We start from the raw sequence: 24,620 nt of genomic DNA, 5'->3' as shown, positions 1-24,620 counted from the left end.
TGTTGAATCATCAGCAACATTTGGTTTACGTCTCTTCCTGCTTTTAGAGACAAACATTTTTGCCCATTCTATCTTGAAACTGGCTCAAACATCTGTGTTTGTGAACATCAGTCTCTAAGTCAGGTTCTCCTAGTCAAATTAGATACAGGTTTGGACTTTGACTGAGCCATTCTAGCACAAGAACATGCTTTGATTTAAACTATTACACTGCAGCTTTAAATGTAAGTTTATGGCTCCTGATTTGCTGGAAAATGAATCTCCACACCAGTCTTAAGTTTTTATGCATCCTAACAGGTTTTCTTCTGGGATTACCAGGTATTTAGCTCAATCCATCTTCCCATTAATCTGTTCAGTATAATTGACACTACTGAACTGCTGGATTTTTATTCTGGTCATCAGTGAAAAGAGATACATATAAATGAGATACATAAATGAGATCTTCCTTTTTAAACCTTTTATTGTTCAATATTTTTTGATAACAACATAGCTTTTCCTTTCTCTGAACCTCCATGCACTACTTTGACTTGGTCTTTATGGCATGTGTACATGCTGCAAATAAATGATCAAAGAAGTCATTTTTAAACAGCTGCAATCTGTTTTTGTTAACATTTAAATGCCTTTGGGTTAAACTTTTATGGAAGAAGTAGTCTCATATCTTTTAAAGTTGAAATTTAAGCGACAACTTCTCATTTATTCTGTATTTTAAAACCGGATTGGGAAACACCGAACTTCCAGATTATGCAGCGCGCCTGTGCAGTGGCAGTGAGTACACACCAGGGGGCAGCAGCAAACACACAGCTGCGCTCTTCACACATCTGTTTGGCTCTCGGAGAGAATCAGGTTCCCACTCTGGGTTTCTTTAAAACTGACCTCAGCTGTTCAGCTTCTTCTTATTATTCTTCTTCTTTTTCTTTTTTTACACATGTCCTGTAAACTCTGCATGTACCTCTGGCTTCATTTACCTTGCAGCCCTCACAGGAGCTCACTCCGTAGTGATAACCAGATGACTTGTCCTGGCACACAAAGCACGGCTTGTAGACCCGTGGTGGAGGCGGAGGGGAAGGGGAGCTGGGCACCATCTCCTCTGAACTGGTGCTCTGCGTCTCCACCGCTGCAGGGCAAGAAAATTTTAAAAAAAGAAAAAAAAAAGGGGAAGAAAGGTCACTTATTATAAGAATGCATCTTGTTTGCATTAATCCTAAGTGTCTTTGAAATAATGATGAAAGCAAATGCAGCAGCTGATTAGGAGAGAGTGGTCAACAAACAACCCCCATCCTTCCTCGGGGCCACCCTGTGGAGCCAGAAGGGAACAAGCTCAAAAGCAGACATTTTTAAGAGAAAAGGGAGGAGGGCGGGGGTCTCTGCTGATTGACAGGGACTTAAAAGAGACACAATTAGCTGATGGCCAGATGGCCCTGCTGATAAAAATGCTGATTGGCAGCTGAGCTTTGATTGGCTTCACCATTTATTGGAGAGCAAGAGGGGCAGTGGGACACCTCTGCTGACTTTTTGACTCGAATGTAAAAATTTTTGCACGTGTGTGTTTGTGCGCACACCCATATGCTTTGTTTTCCTTTTCTTTTCTGCTATTTTATTTGGAAAAGCCATCCGACCGGACCTGCCCGTCTCCCCGAAGCCCCATGTGAACAAACAGAGGTGGGATGTTTACGAGACCTCGCTGTCTCCCTCCGTCCCCTCGCACTGTCTCGCTAAGGAAAATTTCACACTGTAGAACAGCATATTTTTTGGCAGAGGCCTTCCACTGCTCCTAGTGAAAAAGATTCAAGACAAACAATGTTTAATGGTTGCAGTAAAGTTCATCCAGCTGTGGTTTCTTGCACTTAAATGACAACAGGGCAGAAGACGTGAGGAAAAACTGCAACGACCTGATTATCTATTTAGAGAACAGAGTTGCGGAGAGACCAGAAAAGGATCATTTTATGCTTGACCGTTATTGGCTGAATGGAAATTAAAATGTATATTTTTTTTCAAACAGTAAATAAAAACTCTCCCCTGTGTCGATGTTGTTAGAGAGGGAAGATAACTCAGCCTGCTGTTTTTAGCATCAGTGATGTACACTTTTAAATGACTTTGCAGGAATTACTAAATGTGCTTCAAGAGAGGAAAGACAACTTGTGTGTTGAAGCTGAGAGTATTATTGTAAAGTTGCTACTTAATTATTTGAAAAACCTTTTATTTTGTCATGCAGCAGCCATGTTGGAACATGAAACAGTGAGGTGTTTTTGAAAATGTTACAATGTGAGATTGATTCTACGACTACTGCAGAGATTACTGTGCTGATTGTGGTAAAGATTGATGATAAAAGATGCTGAAGAGAGCTTCAAACGTCAACTCTTTAATAATTTTGTCTTTTCTCTTAAATATTAGCAAAATCCAGTTTATGTGCAGAGCTGTGTAGCAGCGTCCGCTCTCCAAAATTCAAACTTCTATGTAAGTTTGGATTGTTTTTAAGTAGCAATTGTTTTGTGTTGCTACAAACATCTTATTGTTGAAACACGTGAATGTCAAAAGCAAAAGAGGAATCGATCAAAATGAGCATTTAAGCCGATCAGAACTTCAGAAAATCTGGGAATGGAAATCTAAAGCAAACGCTCCGATCAAATGTGCCTTTCAACTTTCACCTTCAGTCACCCCAACTTCACCTCTCTGAGCCCACGCCTGCCCCCACCCCTCTGTTTCCTGGCCCTAAATTCCTCAGTGCACGCTGGACGGGGTTTAATAGTTGCCCAGGCTCATAACCAGCCCAATAAAGGTTGTGTCTCGGATGGGAAGGGGGCCCCGGCCAGGGTGACGGCCTCTTTATTGGGATCCAGTCACCTTGGGCCGCTATTCACATCAACAGCTCCATCCTTGGTACACTTCCTAGTAAAAATAAAGAATCTGGGGGTCAAATACCCCAAAGTCACAGCCCCTCCTGTCACCTTCAATGGACAGCACAGGACTGAACCAAATGTGGCCCTCACCCCACGGCAGCAACCCCAACCTGAACCCCCGGCTCGTCATTAACAAGAGTGGTAAGGTTTCAAGCCCAGAGAGGCACAAAGGAATTATCTAATAAAAACAGAGAGGGGAAAAATGAAAAGAGAGAGAGAGAAAGGGAAAGCAGGAGGTGAGCCCGAGGACACAAACTTCTCAGTGGACGGGAGGTTAAATAAAACCTTGACTATTTAACTTTGACCTTGACTTCGAAGGCCACTGCTAATGATCGGCAGCCTCCTATAAACTTCACCAATGTGTGCAAGTTATTTTTTAAAAATGGACAAATCAACACCAGCCTGGCAGGAACTAACGCAATTTAAGAACTCATTCCCCATCGAACCCTGCTGGACGCCGAATACAACTAGGCCGTGAAGCGTCAGGCAGACCAAGAAGTCGGTAAGCTTTCAACACGGCTGCTCCTTTCCACAACAAACCCACTATCTGTGAAAATAATCCCTGTAACATAGTAAGTTGTTTTCAAATCGACGGCTGGAGGTATTTTGTAAGCCTCTAACTGATTTTGACAAAGAAGAAATCTGCAAGTTTGTACACGAGTCCCCGGGATGAACGCTTCCCTCTCCGGGCTTCTTCTTCTGCAACAGGAAACCAGAACACACCGACCGGGATCACAGCTCATTAGCAGCTATTCATCTCTCTGAGACACATCTGCATAATTTAGGGGTTTTTCTGTTGGTTTTTGAGTCTCAAAGAGACCTGTACAAACATTACTGTCAGGATTAATTTATTCAAGTTAAATCCAGAATTTCCAGCTCCTCCAGCAACATTTGAATTTCTCTTGCGACCTATGAGAACACGTCATTTAATCATTTCTGCAGCATTTAAGAGCCACAGGTGGAGACCACACTGTCCCGTCTGGATTAAATGTTTGCATTTTGACTCATCTGGTGTGCTCTGCAAAGCAAAAAGCTGCAAAAAAAAAGAAAAAAAGAAAAAGAATCTCCTGATTAAATACTGTATGCAGTGAAGAGCAGTACAATGAGTTCATTTCAAGCTATGCTGTGAGATATAGGCAACACCTGGATTCCTATAAAAGATGCAACATCCTGCACACTGAGTGGCACCGCAGTAGAGATGAGGGAAATGGCTAAAAATAAATGGAGCTGCATGATATTAGACAAAAAAATATATATACACAGAAAAAAGAAAATAACACCTTTAATTAGAGTAAATTTATGCAGTGGGGGGAGGGGAGGGATCTTACTTTTTCAAATAATTAAAAAATAAAAAGCAAATCTAACAATTCCTTTAATAACAACAAATCACATACAAGTATTTTCTCCCCATTCTTAATCATTTAATGTGTTTATTGTGAAAATTGTTTTTAGGTGAAACTGAGATCTATTGAGTTAACCACCGTTAGCTTAAACAACAGAAGCTGTGACAAACAAAAATCTCCAACGTTTGCTTTTTAGAGAAGAAACGGCATGTTGGTTGTCTCCATGTTTCCATAACAACAATTTCCAGGAGCTTTTAATAATGTAAGTATCACACGCATTCAAAGAAATCAAGCCAAATTGCTCCTAACATGAAAACATGGTGCAACGACACAGGTATTAAATATTGAAGACATGAAGAAAATTAGGTGCAAAAAGTCATAGAAAGCCAAGAAACCAGCTAAAACCTGTCAGTATTTAGAAAGCATTGCTGTTTCTATGTGAAACAGCAAATGCTTTTGAAATTATTTTAACTGTATTTTTAAATGTCTGAATGTTCCAGTAATCCCCATCGGAGTTGTGATCCAGAAGTAACAACCACAGATGCTGCTGATTTCTGGGCCAAAAGAATAATCAACTTAGGAGCACACACAGAGAGCTCCAGAAAGACCTGGACCCAGTAGGTATGGTTTTTCACCCTGAAAACAAAGAGTAATGCAGTCAACCACAATGACCTCTATGTGCATAAAACTCCACTGCTTAAGGAAAAACACGCTGAAGGTTGTTGGAAATTTGCTGCAGTAGATTTACTCAAGTTCGGTCAGATCAAGCCAAAGGTGAACTCGCTGAATGCCATTTCACAGATCATGTTTGAAATCAGAATTATTCTGTCCAAAACTGTTGCCCCAAAACCAAAGTGCAGTTTGCAGGTGGGATCATCTCGGTGTGAGCTGTCTCGCAGCAGATGGTAATCTCGGACTTCGTAGAACTGCAGGACTAACTTCTGGTAAGAATTTGAAGATTTAACAAGTGTGGATCGTCAAGCAAGACAAACATCCCAAACACGCAGCCGAGGAAACTCAATGCTGGTTTCAGAGAAATGAGATAAAACTGCTAGAACAGCACAGCTCATAATCTGACCTGTAAACAGAACATTTACGGAAAGAACTGTAGATTAGAGAGCATAAAAGGACTGCAGAATTTTAGGGTCTGGGTCAAACTCACACCCGAGCGATGTTTGTTTCTCCATACAGGAGAGACTGGTCATACAAGAGCACACATTTATGCTTTGTGTGTTTTATACTTATATCCCATTTTTACGCCTAGGGCGACTAATTGGCTTTGATTTTTATTTTCTTTTGTATTCTGTATGAATGGATTCCTTTGGTTGCTTCTGACATCTGGTGTGATTTTCAAGTTAACAAAAAAACTAAAAATATATTTACAGAGCAAAAACAGGGCAAGTTTAGATTCAGGCAAAAATATTGGAAATGGTTTGTTTTAGACCAGGGCCAGAGAGTCTCCATAAAACAAAACAAAGCATAAAAAGAAGTATAACGTATTGAAATGAAAGAAAATATTATTATGTTATTATTATTAATGAACCATTATTTCATAATAATGGTTCATTATTATCAAATGAACCATTTTTTTTATAATCACGACGTTCATTTCTGCTGTGACTCAAAGTTTCCAAAGAGCAACAATTTTTGAGTTTTCACCATATCAGATAATTTATCATCTGTATAATAGTTTGTACCACTTCAGCTTTAAATAATTTGGACCTGCACATTTAATTTCTTTCTGACATTAAGCAAATTATTATCAAATGAACCATTAAAAAGTTCTGCATCCTCCAAAAAGGCTTTTAGTCGTCGGACTTTTGACAAGGAAAATCATCTCGGCTTGTGTCACGTCTCAGGCTTAGCCTGGTGTAAATGGTTTTATGTTTAGGGGCATCGGGCGAGTGCGGGGGAGCAGCAGCAGGTGAGATGCACTGTAACCTGATCACTGGCTTCTGTTTAGATAGTAACACTGATGGTGTAAAAGTGGTCCTGTGAAATCCAGTGGGGAAAAAAAAAAACAGCTCCTATTGAAACAGAGAAGCTGCATCTGGCGCCAGGGGAGAGCGAGTGACTGACACTGTCTGAGCGTGGCGAGAAAAGAGAGAGAGAAAGAGGAGGGGGGATTTTACCTGGTGTGGAGAAAGAGGGCGAGGAGCCAAGAACCGTCAGCAGCTGTCATCACCCTGAACTGAGCTCAGCCTTGAAAACAAAAAAAACTAAAAAAAAAACCTCTCTCTTCCTAACCTACAGCTCACCCCTCAGTGTGTCACTCCATCAGTCAGCACACAGAGGAGACAACGGGACTCGTGTGAATCCCCTCCATCCGCCAACTCACACAGTTTCATACGCAACAAAACTATAAATCTCATCTGTCACGCAGCATATTTTTCTATCTAAGCCTCATTTACTCATAGCTGCAACTAAAACATGTAATAAATACCGCGCAACATTCCTTCGCTTCGCTTCCACGCGTCTATCTCTTTCCTCTGCCGTTTCCTCAGCAGTTGTTGTCGGATCAGCACATCCCTGTTTAGACAACAGAGGCCCCTCGGAAAGGAGACACCTTCCTTATCAGCTCACAGGACAGAGAGTTGCAGCCGAATCAAGACATTAGTCATTTACAAAAGTCTGCAGGGGGAAACTTATTCTGAAAAATATCCCTCCAAAAAAAAAGGTTCCAACTTGTACTATTCTGCACTTGTTTAAGTTGATAAGAGTGCCTCGTAACTTTTAGTCTTGCTACTTCTTTTCCTCCTTATGACGTGAAACAGAGGTCCATTTCTCTTAGTCACTCTTCAAACTGACAAAGAGAGGCAAACATGTAATTCCTCAAAGCCAACCTGGTTGTGCTGATCTTCATAGCTCAGAAAATAGCAACAAGTAAAGAGCTACAGGCCTAAAACCTCGACTATAAGTACAGTCTGAACGCAAAGTGGCTGCCGTGCATCGTGGATGGATGATGATGATGAAGATGAAAATATTCCAAATTGAAGCAAACAATGGTATTTCACCAAGTCTCCATAACAACCTATGGATGCTGCATGAAACTGTTTTCTGCCCTACCATCACAAATATAAGCAAATGGAGTTAACGGAGTGCTACTGGGTTAACTTGAACTTGGAGCATTCATTAGACTAGCCTAAAATTGAGCTTTTCAGCAACTAACACTGCTGAAAAGTTCCTAATGCCCATTGTTAAGTAGAGTAGAGCGTCTGTGATGCTGTGGGACTGTTTCTCTACCAGAGGCTCTGAAGTGTTGCTGTAACAGGAACATTGAGAGAAAGTGACGCTTCATAGGCACTGGTGAGAAAATCAAGACGACTGTAAATAAATTTACTCTACACTACAGCAAAACTTCATCTTTCATTGCTCTTGAGCAAGCAGGGTTTTGTGATTTCTCTGCAGTCAAACATGAATCACCGTGTGCTGCAGACACACCTTCACATTCTCCTGGAGTTATTTGTCCATCTGGCTCCAGGGTGAGTAACAGTTCTGATATTTCAGTGTGAAAAGCCCAATGTGTCTTTGTGCTCTAACAAATATGTGAGACCAAATACTTGACTGACACATTATGATGACATAAAGTGTTCAGGAGTTTAGATCGTCAGAGTGCAGAACACGGAGCCCAGAAACACACAGAGGGAGCTGATCCTAAAGGTGTTCTTCTGGCCCGGCCCGAAAGGACCTGGTTCTGGACATGGTCCAGCCTGTTCACTTCTGGTAAGAGGAAGGTCAGAGTCAGATTTCTGAGTAGACTTGCTTTAGTCTTAATGGTTTATGCACAGTTATGCAAGATAAAACCAAAGTTAGTCACATAATAAAAGATGCAAAAGCAAGAAATATTTCCCCAGAAAATAAACTCAACAGTCTGTAGAGAACTTGGAGCGCCGTCTGCTTCCTCAAACCTTGTGACACGTCACTAGTGAATGTTGTTATTTGGTATTTCGTTCTTAATGCTGGATTTTTCCCCTTTGAACAAACGTACTAACATTAAACCGTTACTTTTCCTATAAAAAACCATTAAAAAAGCTTTTTATACATCCGTTACCATTGATCGCAATAAATATTAAGAACTTAATCACTCGCTGATAAATGTATTAAAATTTATTTATGGTAAAAGAAAAGAAAATTTGCTTTAAAATGCAAATCTTAATCTCTAAAACATTTATTCTGGTAATAAATTCAGCTTCTGTCTAACATCTCAAGCCACAAAATGTTCAGCAGCGCACAGTAGGATGTGTGTGTGTGTGTGAGATGTATGGATGCATGGGTCCTGTGATTTCTTTCCATTTGATTTGGAGTGCAACAACAACAAACATGGCGAGGAAACACTGGAAGAAATGTTAAACAGAAATGCAGCACTCAAAACAACTATACTAAGTCTGTTTGAAAAGGTAATCTAAATAAAATGACCTCAGAGTCTTTCATAAAAACTCAAACTGTCTTTTTCAAATGCATGCGTCACTGTTTGCTGATAGAAAACCTTGCGAGTGTCAGAGATGCTGAGTGGGTAATTACAGCAGGGAGGAGATGGGACACATCTGAGATACAATCCCTTTCATCAGCTGTTCTAAGTTCAATACCAGAGGCACCCCTTCCCCTCCGCCTTCCTCCCCGAGCTCGACCTTCACTAATAACCCTCTTCCCTCCTCCTCCTGCCTTCCTGCCCTGGCAGGAGGAGGAGGAGGAGGAGGAGGAGGAGGAGGAGGAGCCCTTCCTGTCATTGGCAGCGCCTTTAAAAGGGAAGCCTGTGAAAACCGGGCTACTGTCCAGGAGATGGTTCCATAAAACACACACCAAACACTTGAAAAGGAGGCAAGAACACAAACACACACACACCTACACACACACACACCTACACACACACACACACACACACACACACACACACACACACACACACACACACATACACACGCACACACACACACACACACGTTTGCTAGAAGTACAGGAAAGAAATCTTGCAAAAAGTAAAATAGAACTTAGCTAAAATGTTTGTAGCAGAGATATTGGCCAATGGAGGATAACTTAATGATAAAAGTTAATGATAAAACTTAATGATAAAACAAGACAAACTTTAGACGATTGGAAGTTAGGTCTGGATTTTTCTGCATGTGTGAAGAGTTTGCCTGCAGAGTGAGGGGGAGGCTGCATTTATGTGACAGGTTGTTAAGTTTAAGTTTGTCTCTCCTGTCCCTTTTGTCCCTTTCTTTCTTTTACAACACCCCATAAACACAGATGGGTTTATATTTTCTCTTTTTTGATATTACAGTCCATATAGCCTCTATATTTCCTCTTCTTGGCTTGCAGGGTCAGAGTAACCATGTGGAACCTTTTCACATTTTGATACATCAAAACCACAAACTTTAAATATTAGTGTATTTTATTGAGAATTTTTGGGCAGACAAGCACAAAGTAGTGCATCACCGTGAATGGAAGGAAGAAATAAAATAATAGTTTTGATTTTTGCAAATAATTTGAATGATGTGTTGATTCGTATTCAGCCCCTCAGAGTTGTCCAGAGCTCAGGATATTGAGTTATAACCAAACCCAGCTGCAGTTTTTTTCCATATATGTTCCCCTGACCTGTTTACTGTTTTCCTTGAACTCTCGAAAGGGGCTAAAACATTTTAACAAAAAAAAAAAAGAAGTTTGTGAAAGCTGATATATGTTGAGGGCAGGTTTGGAGATGCCAAGTTTGGAGACAAGTTTCAACATGACTGGCTTAACAACTTAAAAACAATCAGATACAATATAATATGAAAATGTCTCAATTCTGATGGTTGCAAAATTTATTTTAAAAGGGATTATATCAAACTCCAGTTTTAAATAATGTGAACAATAAAATAAGTATTGTTCATAAAAACTATATAATAAGTAATAGTATTTTTTATATGACAAATACATTTGAAAAAACAAAACAAAACATAGATTAAAGTATTTTAAAACTCAGTTGGGATATTTCTACCTTGACCATTTAACCAAAGCAATACTTAATTCAGAATCCTAATTTGATAATTTATGCAAAAAGTTGCAACTTAAACACTTAAAATTCATGACAGTTATTACAATATATTCACATACATGTCAGACTATTGTGAGTGGCACTGAATAGCAGTGAGGAAATGTGTCTTTTTTTCATATTGCTCCTACATTTATCCACATAACAGATTTATTTGTTTTAAACTCTGAAAACCATAAAGCTACGCCAAATAAAGCTAAAATAAAACTTTAAAATCCATTATTCTTAGTTTTAAGAAAGTTTAACACATCGAAATGAAAAATTAGACATAAAGATTAAAAATTTTCCCTGATGATATCAGAACATAAATATTCTCATATTTACTTCTTCCAGTTTTGTACCGATCAAGGTTGTTGTTTTGTTTGTTTTCCTGTTTTCTGACAAGATAAGGTTATTGCTATAAACCTCTAGATGTCAAAAGTGATTGAAGAAAAGTACCAAAGTATAAGCACTACAGTCTGAATCTAAAATTAGCCGGAGATATTCTGGGCTTGAGGAGAACTGAGTGTCGACTGGATGTTGAAATGCCATGTATTTCACAGTCGGGCTGAGTTATAATCTGAAAACAACGTTCAATGTGACAGAGATTCATAAAAAAAACACCACAGTAAAGCAGCCATTCTGAAAACTAATGTTTAAGATTAAATGTTCAATCACTGATAAAACAACAGTGGTGAATTTTCCATATTCAGCAGGCAGTAATACTAGTAGAAGCCTGATGGCTTTATATTTTCCCAGCAGAGATCCCTGCTCGCAAACTGCAGATTTTCCACGGTAGTAGAGGATTTTCCCTCCCACTGTCACCTCATGCTTGACAGTGACTGAATGCAATCAGAATGACTGGTTTCCACCAGCATTAGAAACTGAACTTGGCTGCACTGCATCAGGACAGGGACCAGACTGTAATGCATGTAATCAGATTTGATTCTGTCAACAAGATTGAACTGATTGCATAAATTTATTAATGAGAATTTGATGTGTTTATCTTTTAAAAAGCCTAGAAATAACATTTGTTGTGTCTTGATATAAACTGATTTAGAAAAAGTTTAAATGTAATCAAAGATACTAAATCATGTAAAATGTATATAAAATATTAATATTAAGTATGATCAATAACAATAACTCAAACAAATAACACAAAATATAGCACCAGAAGTTTATTCCTATGCAAGAAAATATGCAGTACACATACGGTGGAATTATGATTTGTCAGTATCTGCAATAAAGTGGCTTAAAATCTTTCAGAGTAAACATGGAGTTATATTAGATTGTCATAGTACAGTAAAATTGTTTTATGGTATTCAGAAAATTTATGGCAAATATAATCCAATTTAAAAAATAGTAGTTTAAAAACAAAAAAACGAGGACCACGACCCTGCAAGGATAAGCTGGTACAGACAACAGATGGATGGAAGATTAACAAAAAAAAAAAGTTCTAATATTAAGACTAAATACTAATTGTAATAATTCAGCAGCAGCAGCAGCATCTCCCTATTGTTTAGCAGTTAACTTTGCTCCGTCTCTGTGATGATATGAGGGTCCATTGTCTGGCCAGCTTTGAAGAGACAACTTTAAAGAGGATGCCAGGGGAAAAAAAGAGATTATCAGTGAATGAAGAGGAGCGACCGCTTCCCCTGGAGGCATGAAACACCTTGAATCCCAAATTCCAGCTTCATCCTGCTATTCTTCTCTCAGCCCTCGCCTTTCTCAAAAGTCAAATGTCCACACACACGCCAGCTAAATCACTTAATTAGCTCTTTCTTATTGTGATTGATTCATTAGAGGTGCTTGGTTACACAATGCGAGGTGTGAAAGGCGATCCACATGCAAGCAAAGACTCAACATGCATTTTTAGCTAAAAAGGAGCACACACACACACACACACACACACACACACACACACACACACACACACACACACACACACACACACACACACACACACACACACACACACACACCAAGAAGAAAAAAGGAGGGAAGGGGGAGAGAGTGGGCAGAGTGTGGCATGTCTCTGCTGCCTTAAATACCTAAATAAATGGGAACAAAGGGAGGCAAAGAGGTGCTGCACTGATCCACACAGGAACAAATACACAGCAGAATGGTCAAGTTCCAGTAAAGTTGACATTTATCACTATCGTCAATCAAATGGGCAGAATGAGAGTCATAGTGTCATACTCATGGTAAAAATACTATTATTTTATGATGTTGAGAAAATTTACAACAAAGGTGGACATTATTAATTGATTTCATTTCAATTATCGTACTATTTAATTGATTTATTTCCAATAAACAACACATTGACGATTAGAGTCATGGTATAACAACTAGCACTTATTTAATTAATTTTGGTGTCAAAAATATAGAATAAACGCAGAAGGAAAAATTGAAATAAAATCCTCATAGAGCAGAATAATATGCTCTTCACAGAGAAGTACAGGCATAATAATCAGATATCAGCTGGATAACCAGCAGGGCTGTCTGTGGTTAGCCTGCATGTTGCTGCTCAACAGATGTGCTGCTTGTTGTTTTTCCAACTGTGCTGCCTTACTAAGAGTATTCACAGAATAACTATGCGAGCGATTCACCACTGGAAACATTTTCAAAAAGCTGAATTTGTCATTCTCCTAAAAGAGGTACTGTAAAAGATAAAAGTCTTTCCGTCAGCTCACCATGAACATGAGGTGCAGCAGTGTGCTACTCGACAGGGATTTCTTCATGAGGTCTAATCTCTCTGGGTTACATGAATTTGATTTTTCTTCATCTTGGTTACGCTAATTCATAATATTTGGTTAGGTGGTGTGTGTTTTGGGGAATTTTTTTCTTATTTAAATTCACGTCTTTGTCATTCCTAAAACTAAATCTGTCGCCCTTTGGCGTTTTCATGCCATTAAAGATGCATTTTATGAACATAGCCATTGCAATTGATTTTTTTTTCTTTCTCTCCCTTGTGTTGGAGCCCCTTCATAATAGCTAGTGGATAATATGTTTTTCATGTATGTTGATCTACTAGTGTGCATCATTAGGATGTAAAAAAAATACCCAAACATCTTACAGCCAAAGACTCTGCAGAAATGGTCATAAAGGACATTAAAAGAAAATCTACAGGCACACAGAAGGGGTTTTAAGACACCAGGTAGTGTCACAAAATAGTGAGACACAGGAAAATATTCAATTTTTTGTGTTATTTTTTTTCCTATAGAACAAGAGTCTTTAATAAGAAAGTATTTTCATGTTGCCCAGATCATAAAAACAATTTAATTTTAAATCGAATGATACCTGTTTAGTCCAGATATCATTAATAAGTTTGTCAACAAACCAAACAATATGTATAAACTTTTCTATTTACACAAGCTGAGAAGTGATTGATTAATTTGACCGTCACCAACTTCAACTCTTTTTTTCCACCAATAACTTAAGTATTTCATCATAGTTTTGCTACCTGCAAAATAGAGCTAACAGTTCAACACTATATGATGGTATCACTTAAAAACAAAACAGAAGACAAGTAAATGATGTATTTCCGGGAGACAATCCTCCTTAAAAACCTCCACAATTACTCAATGAACAACTTACACATTCCCACTATGAGGGGAAATTGTTTTTTTTTTTGTTTTTTTGCACTGCTTGGTCAACAATCATCACTAAAAATAACCAAAAAAAGAGAAACTAAGCCAAATTTAAGGTGCAGTAAGAACAAAAAAAAAAAAAAAAAAAAAAGATTAATGAGCACTTGTGGACATTTGTCTTTCAGGCTAGCATCTGGCAAAGCTCCACAGCGAGTTGAAACAGGCCCTGCTGTGGTGTTTGTCATCCTGACTCCTCATCCATCATCATTAGCGAGCGCCGCGGACTCGACTGCGTTTAATGCGCTGGTACCTGAATAATTACCACAGATAAATAGACGAAAGGCGCTTTTCAGGGACATCTTAGCTCGTTGGAGAGAAGCGATGAATAAAACTGTGGACTGAGTCAAAAATTATATCAGAAAGTGTGAGAATAGACCGCATGGCAGCAGCGAAGGAAACTGGCCATTATTCCGGCAGATAAAGTGAGATTTTCTTCTTTATCTCGGCAGTGTTTGTGCGTGCCGATTAGATTTCTTACAACACCTGAACGTCTGATGCAATCTGTGCCTTTTCTGCTCAGCAGCTATCAGAAGAATGTCTCGCTTGTATGGTTCAGAAATCATGTGGTTCTTACTTTATCCATCCGCTACTGACTTCTCTTTTTTTTTTTTTTGTCCACAGCTTTCTTGCACAATTAAGAAGTTTCGGGAAGAGTTTGCATCGTCCAAAATAAAGAAATATAGATTAGTCATACTGTCGTCGTCTTCATTTATCTTCAGCACCGCTGTCTGTGCGTAAATAACGCCATCTCTGTGACTGAGTGTGTCAGCCAGCATGTGATTTGAAGGCCCATTTCCCGTCAGTCTGTCAGTGTTGTTTCTGTTTAGGACTCTGCTCTCTTCTGAACACATCACCGGGTTAATTCCCTGCATTGTTTAAAAGAGCTGTCAATCATGTGAAGTCATTCATAAAGAAAACAAACCCCGTGATGTATAAATACACTCCCCGACTCACTCAGTCACACTCACAAAGCTCGCTAAGCACATAAACAAACAAGCTGCAGGGTGAGAACCGGCACATATAATCGAAAGGAATCTGACTCTTCCTGTGGAGAGAGCTCCCTCCGTGATAACAAAACCCACAGCAACAGCATAGTGACACACACACACACACCAACACACGCACACACACACACACACACACACACACACACACACACACACAGAGTTACTGCTGTTGCTTCTTCATATTAAAGGCTGATTGGACTCACACTGAACGCTGCCCGCCCCGCTCCAAGCGAAAGGGTCCAGCCTGGAGAAGTAAGAGGTGGCCTTGCCCAGCATGCAGGAGCCCTGCCTGGACACATCAAAGAGGGGACGAGGAACCAGCCCGAGAGCCTCCATGCAGTCAAACATGTTGTGTCAGATCACAGAGAGAGGTGAAGCTGGGAGAAGAGCCCAGAAAAAGAGCTTCCCGTGGAGAAACCTAATGCCCTGCTTGGTCCAGGTGTTCCCTATCTGTCTGCCACTGCCCTCTGGTCGTCCCGTCCTGCTCTCCCCCCGCCCCCCTCACATGAACCAAACCTAGTCTTTCTGCTGGCTCTGTCTCCTCCCTTTCTTTATCCCTTTCTTTATTCCAGTCTTTCTCTGCTCCTAGATCACTTGCTTGGCTGCCTGCTTTCGCCCTGCCTGCTGTAACTGATCTCACCTCCCCTCTTGCTGGCTCCGTGGGCCTCTCACACTCCAGCACACTTACAGCCAACTATCTGCTGTGGTGGTGGGGATGAGGGGGGAGGGAGGGAGGAGCAGTGGGGTTCAGGGAGGGAAAACAAGTACGAGGAGGTGTGTCCCTGCTTTCTGATTGACCAGACACCAAACACTGCGTCCCTCCCTTTCTCGCTCCAAGTTTTCAAACTCACCTCTATTTTTCGTATGCAGAAAATGAAAAGGAATATTTTTTTGTCTCCCTGTACTCTATCCTTGTTTTTTTTTTTTTTTTTTTTCTGCTTCGGTTTACATTGCGTTCTCTCCTGCAAACAGCAAAGCAGAGTTGCTTTCTGCAAAAGTAAAATTTAAAAATCCCAACTCGCACAGATCAGTTTGAATTTGGAGCGGAGAGAAAAATACGCAGAGAGAGACAGAGAGAAGTACTTCAGCCAGCACGTCAACTTTCACTGGAACTTGGGTTTACTGAAAGCACAGTGAGTTCATTAAATGTGTAAATGCAAAAACCTCACTCACAAATATGCATAAGCTGCAAAATGGTTTTAAAGTAGTCATTTGTTTGTTTGTTGTTCTTCTTTGTAAAATTTACTTAAACTTACTTTCTTAAATTTCAATGAAAGTGTGCATAAAATCAACCGCATGATGGGCAGATGATCAGATAAGTTGAGGTTTCCACTGTGTTGTAATGAAATTTATGCATTGCTTATTTCTCCTTTAATTATTCAACATTAATTAAGTTATTTATTTCTGCTTTGAGCTCCAGAGTTGTGTGTTGAACCTGTGCAAACTTGCCAAATCATCTCTGTGAATGTTGGTCAGCTTTCGGTGGAGACAGTACAATGAAGTAGCAGTAGTGGGAATTCTGCAACTCTCCTCTCTTAGAAATAAAACTCTATCTTCCAAGATATAAATAATTGCAGGATGGAGCAGGAGCCCCCACAGAGCAGGATTTATCAAAGACTATCTCCAGAATGTTAGAGTGACAGAGTGAAATGCAGTGGCAGCTGGTGGAAACAAATCTTGATAGGGCTGACATTCCAATAAATGTCTCTTCCCTTCCTACAATTCCACAATAATATAACATTCTCTATACAGCAAAATAGCACAAAGGATTAGATTAACTAAAAGTAAAAGATCTGATTACAAAAATCGCAAAATATATAGTATTTAATCATTAAATAATTGTCAAAACAGACTCAAAATTGTGAAAAAAACAACAACAAAAAAACATCAGAATAGCCATCTTCCCCAACAAATATCATTATGTCAACAAAACATTAACATAACAGCAGGAGCAACTCAAAGAAACCTTAGCAACATTTATCCAGAGCAGCGTTAACATTATGCTAACCGGAGCGACGTAAGCATCAAATAAACTGCAGCAACATTCATAACTGATTTCCAACAAAGAATAAATGACAGTAGCAGCTGATGAACAGAAAAAGTAAACAACAGAAAGTAGCACAGTAATACAGTAGCTAAAACTAATGAAACAGTAGCTTACCATCCATCGCCATAGAGAAAGTGATGCCAGCTATCAGGAAAGTCCTCTACTCTGTCATTTAACCTGCATTGTCGCCACTAGCAACTTTATCACCATGACAACCCAGAACTTTCCAGCATTCCAGCAGGAGCGATTCTGAGCTCCCCAAAGACATTAAATTCATTGATGCTGATTGGGCAAATGTTTATTATTTTTTCATAGCAACCATACACTGTTTAGCTTAACTTCTAGGGTGCTAATAGCTTAACCCCAGAAAAAGAACTGACAGGAGTCAGGGGTAACTTACTGTTGGATGACAGTTAGCTGGGAGAAATGCTGTAAATCAGATTAAATTTAGGCACACACTATTAAGAAAAACCGGTTAATACAATTTCTTAAATATGTTTATAGGTCATTTTGAGACACACCGCCCTTTTCCAGCGCCCCCTATTGACCAGCTGCTATTAATGAAACGACATACAAGCAGTTCTGACCTCAACCCACTGAACACTTGTTCTTGCTACAATGACCAGCACAAGTGACAAATTTGTGATAAAAATTTGTTTCTTGAGGATCGAGATCCCATCCCACAGCAGTGTGTGTGACCAAGCTGGTGACCAGCAGCATGAGAAGGTTACAGGCTGATGTTATACAAATGGTTGAACTTCTAACATGTCTTGTTTCTTCAAAATGCCAGTAAAAATACCAAAAAAAGTGAAAACTAAAGTCAAAAGAAGCCCAAAGTATAAGTAGTAAATTTAAAGGAAACAATTTTCTACAGACGCATGTCAGCTGCTCATAAAGTTTCAACAACGTTCGACCCCAGCAGATAATCAGGACCAGATAATATTAAAGCAAAGTGGGTTTGATTTATAATATTGAAGAGTCCAGTTCTAACTCTCATACTGGATTTGGAAATGTTGTTAGACTTTTGACAGTCAGTTAAAGAGAATAAAGTGACTGATATTTACCAATACTAACTGTGCTGACAGCTAATTTAAAACACTAAAAACAGATTAAAATGTCAACTCTAATAACTTTTCTCTGTGTTAAAGTAGTAGTGAAAAAACTGTGTAACGCCGACTGCTTTCTTGCTCTCATGGTGTGACATCACCTCCACTCCATATACAATTTAAATTTTTCAAAGTACATCAGAGCTTTTTCTTTTTAATTAAAATAACATCTTGCTATATTGTACACTTCTACATTTTCAGATAAAAAGTACGTTTAAAAAGCTACCATATCATGCTGGTTTATTTGTAAAGCACATTTAAAAACATTAATTGCATTTGACCAAAGTGATGTGGAATAAAAACAACTTAACGTAGCAGAAGACAGGTGAGCAAACAACACACTCCTGATGCACAGCGATAAATAAAATCACAAAGCAGCTAAAAAAAGTTAAGCTGAAGCTTAAGGGGAACTAACTTTACTCACAGGTTTTCAGTAAAGATGACATTTTGCAGATTTGTGAAGACAGTTACACGTCAAATGCATCCAGGAATTAGAAAGTGAATACTGAATGTGGTAATTGTGAAACTTATTGAAAACAGTTAAAATCAATATCAGCAGGCCTAAGTCTTAAAAATTGTCCTCTAAATCTCTAACTCTTTGACAGCAGCTTTAAAAAGAAGGGACATTATTTAAAGTAATTAACTCAAGAATAAAAAGCTACCTGTAACTCTCACTAGCAGAAGAAATCAAAAACGAATTGACATGTTTATCTGGCTCCAGTTTGGACTGTTTCACTGTTTTACTTGTCGCAGCTCATTCAGCTCAGTTCACTTTTATTAAAATGATCTCTGTGTGGGTCATTTCCCCTCATTACCTTCAGGTCTTTATTATCTGGTCTCTATCGAACTGAACTCTTTGGATGCAGCTATCCTCCCCTCGGTCACACCAAAGTGCAACAGTGCTGCAGGCGGGCCGCGCCGGCCCCAAACTCTGCAAAGTCTGGACACTTTGTGTACGAGACAAACTCCCCCACCTCCTCCCTTTCCTTCCCTCGTTCAAGAGAGATGAACTCTGGAAGAAACCCCCACTGGGGCCCTAACACCCCCCCTCCGCCCCAACCGCCAACACCACCTTCACACAGATACACACTCAACTTGTCCTGCCTGTGGCTTCGTACTCTCCACACTTCTTTTGTATATTTATGTGTAGAGTCTGTTGTCTTTGTTTTTCCTACACTTGTTGTTTGCATTTCTTGCTCTGTCTTGAATATATTAATGGATGTTTCTCCCTATTTTTACAAGTGAATCCATTATTCTCCTTCCTTTCTTTGATGATTATTTTTTGCAGGCGTCCCTCCAGTATTTACCTGTTCTTCTGTTTGTACCCTAACACACCCGCTGGAAGCGGAGCTGCACCACATCGGCCCGCTGAGCTCTCCCTCCACACCTTGAGACAATTAGCCTCCCCGCCTCACAGCACCCTGCCCCCTGTTGCTGTTTGAGAAAAGAAGCACATAAATACGCTGGGGGGAATGCGAATAAAAGGAATAGTTGGATCACTTTCCTTAAAAAAAATTAAATAAATAAAAAAAATACACAGGCTCACTCTTCCTCCTCCATCCACGCAAAGTGAGTCTCTTTGAAACGTAAAACACTTTCAAACAAGTTTATATTCTTGCTTTTCAAACATCCAACTCGTGAGAGGACGGAGTTGTTCTCCAATAAAAGTCCAGTCCTCATGTCAGACACAGACATACGAGACTGAACAATGGGTTTCTCTGTGTCTGCACAAGTCCAGCAGCGGCCGTTCGCAACGCAACGATACGGTCACAAATGTGAAGCAATGAAATGTGAGCGCAAGACCGCTGTTTGTGATATTCATGGGTGTTGGAATGTGCAGCAGAAAGAGTGGTGGTGGGTACGTGTGTGTGTGTGTGTGTGTGTGGGTGTGTGTGCGTGTGTGTGTGTGTGTGTGCGTGTGTGTGTGTGTGTGTGTGTGTGTGTGTGTGTGTGTAGACATGCTGACAATTATGTGTGTGCTTAAAGAGAGTGCATGTGATGACAGACAGAAAGGAAAACACACAAGTCTCACTCTGAGCCTTTAGTTTCAAGTTACTATCACATTCACCTCACACACACTCAAAAACGCACTGAGATCCAAAATACGACCAAGAACAAGATGTCGCTAGCACAAACGTTACTGTTATGTTAAAAAAATTAGGACACTCTGTTAAACATTCATTCTTTATGAATAAACATGCTGATGTCCAGCCCTTTTTTATTGTCTTTCTCTTCAGGGGAAAGTGATTTATTTGCACTTAAACTGCAGCAATAACTTTGTTTTGCTCATTTAACAAAGCACATCAACAGGAAAGGTTAGGACACCCTGCCTCCCAACAGCTTGTCTTATGCAACAAGTGAGACTTTCCTCATAACTTATCTCTGATATCGGCTCTGATATCGGTTTGTCCTGCTCCTGATTCTCAGCTGTGAGACGCTTGAAGGTTTTTCTTTTTATGAACAATCACTCAGTTAATTCCTGGTGGATTTACTGGAATACTTCAGGTCCCTGTCATGTTCTGGAGTCCTGTTCTGCTTCAGCGTTTGTTTCTTACAAATGATCTCATGTTTTGTCTGATGCACAGAACAATTCATGGCCAGGTCTTGATGTAGCAACAATCAAACTTCCACCTCTATGCCTCGTAGTTTGCATGAGGTTTTTCTTTTCTGGAACGCTATCTCTGGTTTTGGTTGCATTTCTGTTTTGGTGTCAAGATAATTTGAAACTTATCAGTCCAAAGAATGCTCTCCACAAAGATCTGTTCTTGGTTTATGTTCTCTGTGGCAAACTTTAGTCTAACCTTCAAGTCTTTCTTATAAAAGCAAAGGGTTTCCTCCCCTTGCATACCTCTAATAAAATTTTAACTTGTTCAGTCGCTTTCTTAATGTACATACATCCACTTTCACATCAACGGTACTATCAGTCAACTTGAGGTGCATTTTTGAGCATCTTGCTTTTAGGGTGGACTTGCTCAAGCGACCAGACCAGGGAAGGTTTTGAATGTCCTCTTCTTGTAGACCACTCTTACATTGGAGGGACTGTTTTGAAATTCATCACAATCTTTTTTCTGAAGGCCTCAGAAAGTTCTTTAAATCTCACCATGAAGTTCTCACTCACTTCAGCCGTCAGGAGTGATTTAAACTACCGTAACTGTGAGATGTTTAGAAATGTGGATTAACAATGTGCACTAATCATGTGCACCTGATGTTATACAGCTCTATAAAAAATGAAGAGTCCACTGCACTGAACCCCATTGAAAACCTCCTGGTTTTTCCATCAAATATTGATTTCTGAACTCTTCCTGAGTTAAAACATTAATGTTGTTGTTTCTAAATAAATATGAACTTGTTTTTTTTCCCTTTGCATTATTTGTGGTTTGAAAGCACTGCATCTTTTTCATTATTTTGACTATTTGCCATTTTCTGCAAATAAATACTAAATTTTTGCTTGGAATTTCAGAGACATGTTGTCAATAGATCATAGAATAAAAGAGCAAAGTTCATTTTACTCAAACATAAACCTATAAAGAGGAATTTCACAGAAACTGATCAATTTAAGTGGTCTCTTAAATTTTTCCAGAGCTGTACACACATGCGATTTTAGATTTCAAGTGTGGATAAATGTGGATGTGTTCTAATTTATTAATCTGATTCTGATTAAACTGATTATTTAATACACCAACAGAAACCTTCTACCTCTTTTTCCCCTCAGATTTTCCTTTAAATAAGTATTTCAGCATGCATCACCCTTTCTAAGCCCATGTATGATTCAGAACTGCTCTGGTATCTCTGATGACATGCATTAAAAAAGATTAATGTTATCCTAACCTGGTGATTTTATTCTACTTTTGCAGCAGTTCCAAGACGTTCTGGGCCGATGTCAAGGAGCCTTTAATGCATCTTTACCACATCCCCGCTCAGCAAGAACTTACTGAATCAGTGAACACACGTCAGGGTGCTTTTCATGTGGATAACCACCAACTTCAGATCTGGAGATGTTTTAACGTTCATCTCATTAGGCAACAAGGTCTGGACTTGCACTCATGCTAATAAGTGTCTGGTTTGAATTTACTCATAAATCCAGCTTTTACTGGGACCATGTACCCTTTGGTTCACATTACATTAGCGAAAAAAAAAAAAAGGACTTAATTCAAGCTTATGAGCTGCAGAGTTACTCATAATGAAAACCAAAGAATTTCCACCAACCTGGGCATGCAGCCACAACAACCTTTTATCACCTTTGGGATGTCTACAAATAATAGGGGCTCTTGTTTCAATTTCCTTTTAACTTAACATGGAGAATATTGAGCAAAACCACTAAACCTCTAAATGAGCTATAGCTCCTCTGGTTCACATCTCCCTGCTGGCTGTAATCTCTGAAATCGGTCTTGTGAATGGCTGCATATGTGACATAATTATACAAGTGTGTGAATTTTTAGATATCTCCTTATATGTGAAAGTCAAGTGTCTCCTTTGCAAGTGATTTAAAATGACTTAATCTCTATCAGATTAATAAGTATTTCTGAAAACATTCAAATGAATGTAATAGAATAGAAACCAGGTTGCGCTCTGTCTCCAACAGTGAGATTTAGAAAATTTATTTGACCTTTTCCTCTGAAAAAAGGACTTTGTTTGTGATTATAATGTTTAATCATTGCTCTAACCAAATGTGCCTGTAGCCATGTCCTCACTGTCAGAGACAAATACTCATCTGCCTCATTTTAATGTCACATTGTCTCGTCTTTTGCATTTCGGGTGTGGCTGAGAAGAGCTGGGTGGCTGTGCCGTCCCATATTCATACCCCAGGGAAACAAAAAGTCACAAATTACTACTTAAGAGTTCCTGGACTCTTGAGTCACCTTATAGAACTAGACTATTAATAGCTTTGGTTACATTTATTTTAAAGAAATGTAAAAGAATTCAACATAGCTCATTTTATTTAAATAAAAGAAAAGAAAGAAAAAACATGTTATTGTTTAAAATAAATGTGCTCTGGAAAAAGGTTTTATTGTTCTTAAACTTTCAGTGTGAGATTATGCTGTTTGAACAACAGATGATTTTAATCATAGGTATTTTACTCATATTTACCAGACAATCCAATAAATATCCTCATAATTCTTTATAAAGTTGGTTTTTGGTGACTTGTGATATCCACATTGCTGTTTAGTTTATTTTGCTATTGGCAATATTACAAAATGTCATTTAAGAAGTTGGACTGATGAAAGTCTTTGTCTAAAAATAATTAAGAAAACATGTTTTTTTTTTTTTTGTTCAAACATTCACTGATTTATAGGTCCCAAAGGAAGATTTTATTCTGGATAATAAGCCTCATGTTGCATTTTGTTCAACACATAAAACCGTTTGCATATAAAGTTGTGAAAAAAACCCTACTTTTCCCACACAGATTTCATGTTTTTTCCTTTTTTTGGGGTTACATTTACATGTTTCAGATCACCCAACAAATCCAAACATCAGATAAAGATAACCTGAGTGCCAAATGCATTATTTGCAGAAAATTTAGAAAACATATAGATTTCACCCAAGAGGTTACAGAGATTTAATTAATACTTGGTTTGTTTCATACCGGGAGCCTCTCTTTTCTACATGTGACACTTATCTGCTTAAATGTTGCCCCTTTCTCCTTCTATCTCTGCCTGAGTATCAGTGAAAGCCCCTGAGGCAACATCTGAAAGATGTAATCAGACACTGAGAGCATGTAGCCTGCAGGAGCCCCAGCCCTCTTCCAGAAGGACTCCAGAAAAAGAGTTCAGATCAGCAGATTAGAGCAGCTCAATCAACATGTCGTACACACATGATAGCACTTCTATCTCTGCAGCTGATATGTGACTGACAGCATGGGAGCCTCTCTAAACACATGTCAGTTTACAGAGCCAACTTTATTATGTTATGACTATGTATTGTTTCTTTTTGCCATAACTTAAATGTTTTCTTTGTTTGTATGTTTTAAGCTCTCTCCTTAGATGGCAGCTATGTTTATTTTTTTTTAAATATAAGCCTCATTATACTTTGTTTCGCCAGGGGGTTGAGGATCTAAATTTAGACGTTCCACTGAGAAATGGAAAAAGTTTACTGATGCCAGTAATCCTCCTAGATTTAACTCTCTAAGAAAATGAAACACGAGGACTGTTAGTAAGAAAAAGGAATGAGAAAGGAAACCATGGAGCCACAGTGACCATGTGGGATCCAGTGTGGCTTTCTACCAATCAGCTGTTAAAGTGAAGAGTTCAGAAATAGATCATCAGTGAAACGTGTCTGTAGTTAGTGACACCGACAAATATATTTTATTTGAGTTGGGCAGAGAAAATGCATGGTGATCCACCTAATCTGAGAGAGTGGACAAGGAGAAACATTTGTAAGAGAAGCAGCCAAAGGACTCTTGGTCTCTCGGGAGGAGCTGCAGAGATCCAGAGCTCAGGTTTTAGAGTTTATTGGCAGGGCATCTATCTGTCGCGCAATCCAAAAATTTGACCTGTAAGGGGGAGTGGAAAGAAGAAACCCAGTGTTGCAGTTTGCCTAAAGCCGTGGAGGGGATGTAAGAAACCCAC

The 24,620-nt window shown here is 39.1% G+C and overlaps 1 protein-coding gene across 5 annotated transcripts in view; it reads right to left on the bottom strand.

The window, feature by feature from the left end:
- LOC103465339 (retinoic acid receptor gamma-like) overlaps positions 1-24,620 on the bottom strand; it is a 50,284-nt gene that overhangs the window by 5,756 nt on the left and 19,908 nt on the right. For 2 of the 5 annotated variants that reach the window (XM_008410065.3, XM_008410061.3), the window contains exon 3: positions 963-1,111. In XM_008410065.3, coding sequence (XP_008408287.1) covers positions 963-1,111 — 149 coding nt within the window. Of the gene's footprint in view, positions 1-962; positions 1,112-6,369; positions 8,240-15,104; positions 15,580-17,062; positions 17,219-24,620 lie in introns of those variants that run through there. The other 3 variants (XM_008410063.3, XM_008410062.3, XM_081607245.1) reach the window with 3 other exon arrangements.

This window comes from Poecilia reticulata, chromosome 5 (genome assembly GCF_904066995.2).
Source record: "Poecilia reticulata chromosome 5, P_reticulata-male-v2, whole genome shotgun sequence".
Taxonomy (NCBI): Eukaryota; Metazoa; Chordata; class Actinopteri; order Cyprinodontiformes; family Poeciliidae; genus Poecilia; species Poecilia reticulata.
This window is presented reverse-complemented; position numbering and strand designations above follow the sequence as displayed.